The sequence below is a fragment of the Teleopsis dalmanni genome, chromosome 2, assembly GCF_002237135.1.
Source record: "Teleopsis dalmanni isolate 2A chromosome 2, ASM223713v2, whole genome shotgun sequence".
NCBI lineage: Eukaryota > Metazoa > Arthropoda > Insecta > Diptera > Diopsidae > Teleopsis > Teleopsis dalmanni.
Genome location: NC_051847.1, coordinates 126,236,528 through 126,247,743, shown reverse-complemented (window position 1 = coordinate 126,247,743; position 11,216 = coordinate 126,236,528). Strand labels below are relative to the sequence as shown.

The following is an 11,216-nucleotide window of genomic DNA, read 5'->3' as shown; positions in this document are numbered from 1 at the left end:
AAGGCAAAAAGAAATTAAAAAGAATAAAATAAAAAGAAATTAAATAAAATATTAAATATTTACAATGTTAGAAATGTATATACACAGTTTTGTGCAATATGAAGATACGCAATATCTGCTATCGATTAAGAAAAACTTGATCAATATATGTTCTAACACTGATATAAATTTGTGACTGTGACGTAGTAGCTTAATTTGATCATTAGCTTCAGTCTTTTGCAGCGATAACATACATGGCGCGTTCTAATTTTAAGATAATTGTTTTTATAATGAAATTTGTTATTCGACTGTGTAGAACACTCCATTCTTATATACATGTTAGTATGCATACAAAGAAATAATTATCAACATATGTAGGCACATAAGTAGGTATAACTATATTATGCAACGCTAAAATATCAATGACTATCCATAAGCAAAAATTTCCAAAATAAACTCGGACTTTTCTTTTAGGTGAAGCAGAATTTGAATGTGAAAATATGATTTTGTGACCGGATGGTTAGAATCAGTTCGATGCTGTTATTATGATCTTTTACTAAACAATCGTGACCTGACGTCACTGATATAGATAATATTTGGATTTAATTAAATTGAATACGAACTGTTTCGAATGCTACTTTTTAATTATTTTTCTGCTTATAAATGAAATTTATAAGTTAAAATTACACCTAATTTTATAGTTGAGAATGTAATAAAATAAAGTTTTTTTAGAAAATTATTTTTATTAAAAAATGGTAAAAAATATTAGTTAATTTCTACTCTTTTTTCATATTATATACTTAAAAAGAACAAAAGTTTTATGGCATGTAGTACTATATGTGTTGAATATAGTCAAAAGATGTTATGTGGTTAATAAATTTAAATTTTATTTAGTAAACTAACAAAAGCTTCTATCTGTACGAGTTAGAAATATTGAATTTGTAAATTACGTTTCAAATTATTTAATGTAATTCTATACTGCAAAGATAACTCTTTAATATAAATTATGTTAATTACTTAATTACTGAAGTGTTTGTTGACCTTAATACGTTTAATAAAAAGTGTACATAAAAATTAATTTTCCCACAATAGCTAATTATGTACTTACATTTACAGAATGACAAAAAAATATTAGTGTGTAACATATTGAGTTTAACTAAATTATGTGGGTAATTTGATTTCAGTTCCAAAATCAACTCGTAATAATCCCAAGAAAATACATTTCTTATTTGTTTTTGGCAGGCGCATGATAATTATATTTAAAATGTTCGGTTTCAAAAACTACAAATATAACACAAGACTTAACAGATTGGAGGAAGGACACTACAATTATTACTATAAGTGCTTAACTAATTTAATAAAAATCTTTTGCCTTTTTATACAATTCACACATGACGAATTTTCCTTCACTATATTTTATAATTGCTATCTAGATAGTGACTTTTGTGATAATGTCAAACTACAATACAAAACTCTACAATTTATTATAGTGGTGCAACGATCTATATCACTTCTCATATTTTATTATAAATTTCATTCCACAGAACAAATGAAAATTGTCATATATATTTGTAACCAATTAATAAAGTCAAACGAAATTCTACATAAAAAAATCAATTTCGAAATAAAATATGAAGACTTCGGTATGATAGTTCTGCTCAATATGAAGCAAGTCTTTCTATTTGCAGAATGTATATCATATTATCTATACATAATGTATGTGGCCATTTGGTATAAGTTTTTATTTGAAATAGTTTTTAAAACGATTCAAATGTATCACATTGTTCTGATAACACAGCAGAGAAATATTTCACGTTATGCACAGCTTATCTTAAAGGATGTGGAGTCTTCAAGGAATATCAAACATTGTCACCAGGAACTGAGAACTATTATACGTTTGACTGAGCACCTAGAGAAATGTCAGAGAATGTTTCTGGAAAATGTGAATTGGTTTAACTGGATTATGTTTTCGCATGTAGTTAGTTATATTTTCAATACTTATTTGGGTTTATACTGTCTAATATACGCTCACGATTATCTGAACATAATAAAAACGTTTTTCAGCTATATACCGTTTGTAGTTAATTATGGCATAAATATGTTCATTATTACTAGTCAAAACGTTCAATTTGAAGAAGCACGTAAATACACAAAGGATTTGATTTACATAATATTCACAAAACTGGAAAAGTATTCCGATAAAACAAAATCGTTTGTTGAATGTCAATATATGGTAAAGCGATATATAAATAATTTTATATTTAATTCATCTAATTATCAAAATTTACAATTTTAGGTTCAACATTATTCATTAGGTTGTTTAATTGATTCCAACTACTCGCTTACGCTACTTGATAATCTAAATTTTAATCGAGAATTCGTATTCGATTTCATAATAACAGTGATTCTTTACGCTCTGTCCTTTCTTCAATATAACAATACCCTGTTATCCCAATATGGAGGATGCTTTTCATGATTATTGTAATACTTTTTTATTTTTAATTATTTATTTTAAAAATGTACTGAATGTATATATTGCATTATTGACGGTTAATAAAAAATGTATGTAAAAAATATATAATTTGTTAGAGTATAAAATTGAAATCAATTTACTTTAAATTAATATTTTGTACTTAATTTAAGTTGCATAGAGAGCAGATTATAAAGTTGTTCTTACTTAACCATCAATTTTCATTTAGTTGCTTTAGGCTTTAATAATCAGAGACGTGTTTTTTCAGTGGATGAGTCTTGCTTCAATAAGTCTTGCTTCAATAAGTTTCGCCTCCAAGATAACAGAGCTTCCAGTAAATATTGTGTTTACTGCTTTTGGCATAGTTTTGTAATTTTTTTGCTAAAAGAAATTTTTTGTTAAGATATACCCTCTTCTAGTCCTTTTTCCAGTACAAGAATAATATTTAGTGGAAGTATTCGGGAAATATTCATATATTCAAACCTTGCTATTTTAACCAAACCATGGAAACAAAATTTTACTTTAAGTTTGTTTCATCTCACATATATTCCAATCAGTGACGACGCGTGCCCTATCTGGAAGGGTGTGCGGCCCTTCTACAATGTTATTTTTACATGTACCACTTAAATTAAAAAAGATAAATTGAAATATATAAGATGTTTTATTAATAATAACTATATTATATTAGGCAACAATATATTCCCAATACAACATTTAATAATTCATTAACAAAATAACATATTAAACAAATTAAATTAATAATTTATATATAAGTTTAATATTATATCAATATGGAATAAATACAACTTTTCACTTATGTCTTTTAACATCAAACCAACTTTTTTCAAACAAAAGAGTTTGTATTTAGAACCATACATGTTTATGCAGTGATCAAACAAAATCAAACCCACTTGCAACGTATAAATGTGCGCACAAGTACTGCGCACAGTAAGAACAGAAATTCGTGGGTGCTACTGTTAAAAGGGGAGAGACGAAATGTGATAGAAATGTATGGTGAGATGAGCTGCAAACTTTAGCCGCTCATGCAACCACTTTGGCAAATCATCATGTTGGATTCGTATGTGTGCAGTTGATATTCGAGTAGAACAGAAAATTACTCTCATACAATACCCACTATATAAATCTCTATTTTTGATATTACGAACGAGAGCACACGCACATAATTTTGTTCATATGCAACGTATGAATGTGCGACCAACTTCTTTGCCCACAAAGGGGAGAGACGAAATAAAATAGAAATGTTCTGTGATTTGAGCTGCAAATATATGAGCACAACTAACAAGTATAGCAGCTAACAGAAGCAAATTGATTGAGTTTTCATAGACAATTATATTTAATTGTTTTTGCTAAAACTTTAAAAATATATATATGGAAATGTAATAAATAATAATAATTGTTGATGTAAAGATACTTAATAAATTCCTATACCTATGTTATTTGACATTTTGCAAATTATGTTAGGGTGTTCACCGCACACCTCCGCACCTTAGAGCAGTCGTCACTGATTCCAATATATATATGTATAATACATTAATATAAATGAATATTTTCCACGATATTTACTAAAGTAATTCTTTCAGATAATAAAATATATTATATATACTTTAGTAAATAATGTAAATTCAATTTTCATTATCCAGTTAATTTGATCTAAAATTTGAGTTGCTGAGATTTATTTAACGATTGTTTGTTTTTCTAAATACTCTACTATTTAAAGACGCCTAAAAAATTAACACGGAAATTTATTCAACTTTTGCAGAAGATTATTCATTGTAAAAAATTGAATTAAAAAATGGGTTCCATTGACTCCAACGCCTATCAATAACGCTACCAATAACAATAACACTAACGATCATGCACATAGACGTAAAAATCAAGTTTTTTATTGTAATTTTTGTTAAGGAGAAAGAAAGAAGAAATAAAAATAACAAAAACAGGAGATTCTATACAGAGAACATATAACATTTTGACGCCACATACTGACGAAGTTCTTCGTATTATTTTGCTTAAATAACAGCGAGTAGAAGGAATAACAAGAACAACCGTTTTACAAATTTCACTGTAAAATGTAACCTGGTTTTTGCGTTTCCTACCCACAAAATATTAAAAAAAATCCACAAATATATTTATACACACACATATGTTATGTGGATAATAAATTTACAATACATGTTATAAAGCCGTATTTTTTTTCTTTCAGAGTTGTAAAAAACAGCATTAAGTCTGGTTAAAACAAATTGGCATCACTTCTTAAATATGTCCAATGATTTTTTTGACACATGTTTTTTGTTGTATAGTGTACAATTTGAAATATAATAATTATAAATACTAAAAATTAATTAATTTAAATGAAAAAACAAAATGAAAATGAGTATTTGTAGATTACTTGACAAATTTAATCATTATTGATAGTAATGAACTAGAAACCTTTACTCCTGAAGCAGTCGAAGGACATATTCATGCGCTCATACAACTAAACTACTTGTATTTTAAGAGGATTTAAAATCAATCTCTAAATTATGAACTAAAAATATTTCAAGAGCTGCCACTTAACATTTGCAAATTAATGTGAATATCAAAAATTAACTTTATTTGCATTAAAGTAAAAACCAAAGAAGGAGAAAAAAGTGGCAGCATACAATCAGTAGATTTTCCAAAATATTTTTTGCTGTCATCGATTGGAAGCAGGAAAAAGGTTGATGAGCCTCATTATACCGTAGCTTTATGACATTGATATGGGAACTCACAATTTGAACCACTTGGAACCATACAGTTTTACGCTCTTTTGATCTTCATTTGCTGGTTCAATAAATTCACTTTTATTTTTTATGCCACAATGCACTTTTTGATTTTTGCACCTTGATTAGAACCAATTTTACATACATACATACAGGCCCGCACTAATATGGGTATATATATAAGTGCACCCAAATGCTCATATATAAGTACACAACCACTTACTTAAAAATATGTTGGAAAATGTAAGAGTTGGCATAATCAGGCCATGCACCAGCAGTTAATGCGGGTTATCAAGTGTATTTGCAGAGGAAAAAATAGAATAGAATGTAGTTGGCAGCACTGACAGATGATGAATGTCTTCGATGCCTGAGGAATTTTTTTTATCAGTTTGTTTTTCTAATTTATTTTTTTGCTTTTTTTGAATTTTGTTTGATTGAATACATGAAATTAATCTAAATTTTACCTAAATTCAATCATTTAAAGCATCCGAAGTGAAATAAATATAATAGTATTGAATAAAGTGTTAACAAACGAACATGTTAATTTTGGATTTTTTTATAAATAAAGTTTGAAAATATGTGCAATATTTTTTCTACTAAATAAAAATGTATTAATACAAATTCAAATAAAATACTTACACTTTCAAATTTATCTTTATTTTTCACATGTTGCGCTATAAATCTTGATCCTTCTATTGTCTTCTCCATTTCGCGCATATACGGCTTATCAAATGTGGGACTTAGATCTGCTTGGCAACAGCCTGGACTTAAATCGCCATTGCCCGATGGACTAAATAGGTCATCGTCTGCTCCAGGTAGTGGCAGTGCTGAGGGCAGGGGTGGATCACCAAAGCAGGGCGCTACGCCCCCTGCTGCGGCCAGATCAAAACGATGCGCAGGTAAAGCTAAAAGGATGAAACGTGATTTATGCATTGATTATTCATTATTATTTTGATTATAATAACTAAAAGAAGAAGAAAAAAGTTTTACGTCAACTCTTTTTCAATTTTCAATGTTATGGCACACGAGCTTTGGAGCAATAGAACATTTTTCGGACAAACTTTTAAAAACAAATGTTGAGAAATTCCTGCTTTACTAGAGTTTTGACAGCTAAGACGGTTTAATTCCTGACACTTGCAGTTCAAGATTTCTATTCGGACAGTTCCACCAACAGATTTTTCCAAAAGCATACTGATGGACTTGATTAAAAATCAGAAAATTGTATTGCATTTGAAAATGGCATTACAAAAGAAAGTAACTCTTCTATTCGTAAAAGATTTCTTGTCATAAAGAACAAATACTGATTTTATTAAGAAACAACCAAAAGAATATCTTAAATCATTTTCTTGGACTAGCGGAACTTCATACTGGAAACAATAAATATAAAATAATATGATCAATAATATGACCACAATCTATTGTAAAGAAAATTGTCCGAGTAGAGTTGGGGGGATGCAGCGAAACTTATTTATTGATCAATAAATACCAATAAATACGTATTTATTGTAAAAATACGTATTTCTTTTAACTAGAATGAATGACATCCTCAGGGACATCAAGCTTGATCCCATCAAAAAATACATAAAGGACAGAGCCCTGAAATTATTTGCGAAAACTGACAGACATACCAACACCGCGTTATCAAATCTCAAAATGGTTACAGGCTTCTCGGTGTGGTATGCAGATCTGAGGTCAATTAATGCTTAGTCTTATGAAGTGATAAACAATAATCTAGTCAAGGTGTAAAGAGGGGGTTTGAAAATACCTCGAGTTAAGAAAGAGTAAAAGTTCTTAAGTGCACTAGCTCAAAACAGCTTCAACATAATAATTAAACTAGAATTACAGAATACGTGGCAAGGAAGAATAAAAAAAGACAACTAAATCTTTTCTGCGTAAATGTTCAAGTGTTCAAAAATAAAAAAAATTCCACTATGAACTGTTTGGAATGTAATGTTCACCACATACTAATGGGCCATGCTAATGTCTTAAATAAGGTAAAAATTTAGCTAGTTATAAAAAATTAAGAGTTCCTTTACTGTATATGATGCTGCTAAATATATTTTTGAAGTAAATGAGCGAACAGTACTATTAGACATTTATTTGGAACTTGAGATAGAAGCTGCTAAGTAACATTTTTGCTAAATTTAGAGAACAATTTTTTTAAAGCTTTCTTATAAAATAATTCGGATTATTATTTTAGTTTATACTTTCTAAAGAAAAGCGATGGAAAGGTGCTTACTAAAGCTCTCTTTATAAAAGGATCCTTTATATCCCTGAAATAAATTATATTTATATTTTATAAGAGAATGTATAACCTCTTCATATAAGATATTTTTAAATTTCGAAGACTTTCACGGATTACCACTAAAATTAAAAGTTCCATGAGGAATGGATATTTTTATCTCGCAGTTATATTGAATTGAATTTGAATTTGTATTGAATTTTACAACCTTTTCTTGGGAAATTGTAGGTTTTATAGTAACCTAAAGGTATTTACTTTAAATAATTGATGACTACATTGCTCTGTCGTCTATATGGGAAGTTAAAAAGGAAGTATTAGAGATATAATAGACGGCAACTGACTTTCTATTATGTCATATAAGATAATTGTGGTTTCAAATATACGTCTTACCATTTTTACAATTATAATCATTTTAGGATGTCTGAAGTATAGATACATGAATCTTGGCTACATAATAAAACCTAAAATATGAATTTATTATTTATATATGTATCTATATACTCGTTTTTACCCTTTTCAATACCAAAATTCTACTGGTTAGGATAATTTTAGGATGTTTCTGAAGTATAAATCTATGATTCTTCGCTACATAATGGAACCTAGTAGATGAATTTATATGCATATATTAAATAAATATATATGTGTATATATATATATGTTTACTTTTTTTAATACTAAAATTCAACTGATTGTTTTGCTATATGCCAATGTTATTATAAGCATAATACAAATACATTCATTCCTTATGATACATTTCTTTTATGGTTCTGAACAAATTTTGCAAGAAGATATATTGTGTAATAATAGCTGAACTGATTTTGTAAGTCATATTATCTTTGTTTTATTTAAATTTTTGTACATTATTTAAATTTTTAAGTTATTTTTAATTTTGAAGTTTTAAGGAATGAGTTAAATACTTCCGTTTAATAATTTCACGCTTTCAAAATTTGTAACTTTGAATTATTTGTGTATGAAATGTAAATTTTTGTTGTAAAAACTATAACATTAAAGATTAATTAGTGCGTAAAGTGTAAAAAAAATTATGTTAATTTTTTTCAAATCCAATATTTTTATTTTGATCTCCACAGGCGGTGTTGCGTAATTCAAAAGGAAAGCTCTCAACTTAACAAGATACTGACGCTTCAGATTACACTTGTTAATAGCAACTTAACACAGCATCAGTTGCATTAGGGCATAACTTTGATTGCAACAAAAGTTAACTGCAAGAAAGAAAGAAAAAGGACTAAGGACTAAGACATTTGCAGAAGAAACTCATTCATCTTTTATCTTTTCTAGTGCTTTAATTGTGCACGAACGCAGACTCGAATGCCAGTAACTTTTCAAGAGTTTCGCTGCACCGTTATTTAAAGTCAAATGTTGGCAGCGTCTTCGGAAACACCCAAACGCCCATTTAAAAGTTGAAATTTTGAAAATTTTTTTCTTCTCGTTTTACACATCTACGCTTTATCTACTTTGCAAAATCAAAAATCCGTCTACTTTAATAATTCTTCGTTGTTCCTATTGGACTTTCCTGCTTTCTTTGCAACTCCGTAAATTAAGATTTTTTTCACATTTTTTTGTTGTTTTTGTTTTTTTTGTAAAAGTTTTCCTTCCACTACTAGCTATATTTTTCAAATTTTTTATTTTCATTATATATAGTTTAATTTTTTTCTTTTGGAACTGCTACTTGCTTGTAAGCATAAATTTTAACAAGTCTTTTAGTTGAATTAAGTTGGCAGCACTGACAAAGTTTTGCAATACTTCATTGTGTAGCACTGGAAAGTCATTGAGAGAAATTACTGCAAATTTACATAGCTTTGAGGAATTTGAAACGAAATCTCTTTTAATGCAAATCTTGATTAAAATGTTAAATCGAAAAGTTTTTATTAAAATTTTAGCATAAAAATAAATTGCTTTATATGAAGTTTCTAAGCAGATTCATAAATAAACGATTCTGAAATTAGGAGAAAAAAATGGTGTTTGCGAGAACTCACCCGGTATTCCATAATCGCCGCTAAAACGTTTCGTGTCGTAATTCACAAATTTATCTACGTCAGGCGGCAGATGAAAAACATCTGTCAGCACCTCAGGCGGCTGCTCTTCCTCGCTGCCATCGTCCTTCTTTGGTCGTTCGATGCATAACAGTTTCGGCAGAATTTGTATAAAAAGACGCTGCACCCACGGTGCCATTTTATGCGTCACAGGAGATCTAAAAACGTTAACGGTGAATAATAAAACAAGATAAACAATTAGCATCTTAAAATCATATAAAATGAAGGAAAAACTTAATTAGAGCTTAATTATTTTATATAAGGTTAAATTTGTTTTTTAAACTTTAAATTCAATTTTATTCAATTTTTGAATATATTACAAAAATTTTAAAATGGAAAAATTTTAAAACGTACGGTATAGCTCTAAGCTAATAAACGTGGTCGTTGTAAGGGGGCGGTATCATTACAACTTCCATAGAACTGGCATTAGTTAAAAATATTACCATTCAAAATGTCAGGCAAAAGCTTTAAGTTATTTAAATTGCTTCTTAAAGGAGGTTTTGTATTATCATCCCTATTGCGTGACTGGAAAATAGGACGATTTGAGGGATTGCCCTAAGCTAAAGGGAACAGTTTGTATTAAGAAACTACTGTTGAAATGATTATCATCATAGTAGTCAAAAATTAGTTACAACTAGAATACACAAAAGTCATGACTAGAAAATAGAACGATTTAAGAGATTGCCCTAAGCTAAAAAGAACAGTTTGTGTGAAGAAACTATTGTTGAAATGATTATCATCATAATAGTCAAAAATTAGTTACAGCTCGAGTACTCAAAAGTCATAAATTAATAATGATATAAAGGGACTTGTGTGATAATGGTAATCACACTGATTTTAATTGGTTAGCTGACAATTTTGTTCTGCTCAATAAGGTCATAAGAAGGTCACAAAGCCAGACCTAGGGAGCTTTTATTCCTGAATAGAAAATACATTCGACTTGTTACAGAGCTTTCCACTGGACATTGCGGAGTAAAAAAACATATATCGAACATAGGTATTACTGGAGACATTGTTACGAAGAACAAGAAACAACACTGTGTCAGTGTGCAGTCTCGCCAGACTCAGAGTTCCGTACTTATCAACTGTCTATCTACTCATAACTGCATTAGGCAACATCTCTCCAAAGGACATAATGACATTTTTAACTGCTACTTCGTCTATGGAACTAAAGTGGGTTTGTCACAATAATCATTAAAGGACGCAGTGACGTGGTGCAAAGTTCCCAACCCGTTTAAAATCTAATCTAATTTAAGGTCACAAAGAAGTTATTTCTGATAACACATAGAAGTATTAAAGTGCGCTATTTAATTTCTTGAATAGATATTTATCTAGTTTGGATAAGATAATCACTGTTTGGTTTTGCTTTCATATACAATATCTTTTGCTTATTGGTGAATTTAAGAAATTCTGACAAGTACAAAAAAAATATGCCATTAGCAAACCATCTCCAGGAATAGAGCACAGTTTAGGTTAGATGATGTGATCCCACAAAAATGTTTTAGAAAATGGTAACTGAAAAATATTAAAGGAAGAGTTTTGCTCCCACATTTTTGATCTTAAGAAATGGTCTCGATATCAAACAGAATATGTATGTTTGCTAAGTGAAGAAATATTCGAGAGAGATATTCTATATATATATTGGACAAGGAAACACTGTGTCGGTATGATTTAACAAACCATATCCTTAATTTGGACTTTGGACATACATAAAG

At 29.0% G+C, this 11,216-nt stretch overlaps 1 protein-coding gene across 1 annotated transcript in view; it reads right to left on the bottom strand.

The window, feature by feature from the left end:
• Positions 1–9,641, bottom strand: part of LOC119675659 (acetylcholine receptor subunit alpha-like 1) — a 14,766-nt gene extending 5,125 nt beyond the window's left edge. The window contains exons 1-2 of the mRNA XM_038086865.1: positions 9,445–9,641; positions 5,850–6,113 (exon numbers count right to left, since the gene is read on the bottom strand). Coding sequence (XP_037942793.1) covers positions 5,850–6,113; positions 9,445–9,640 — 460 coding nt within the window. The 5' untranslated portion in view covers position 9,641. The remainder of the gene's footprint in view (positions 1–5,849; positions 6,114–9,444) is intronic.
• Between the last annotated feature and the right edge of the window lie 1,575 nt (positions 9,642–11,216).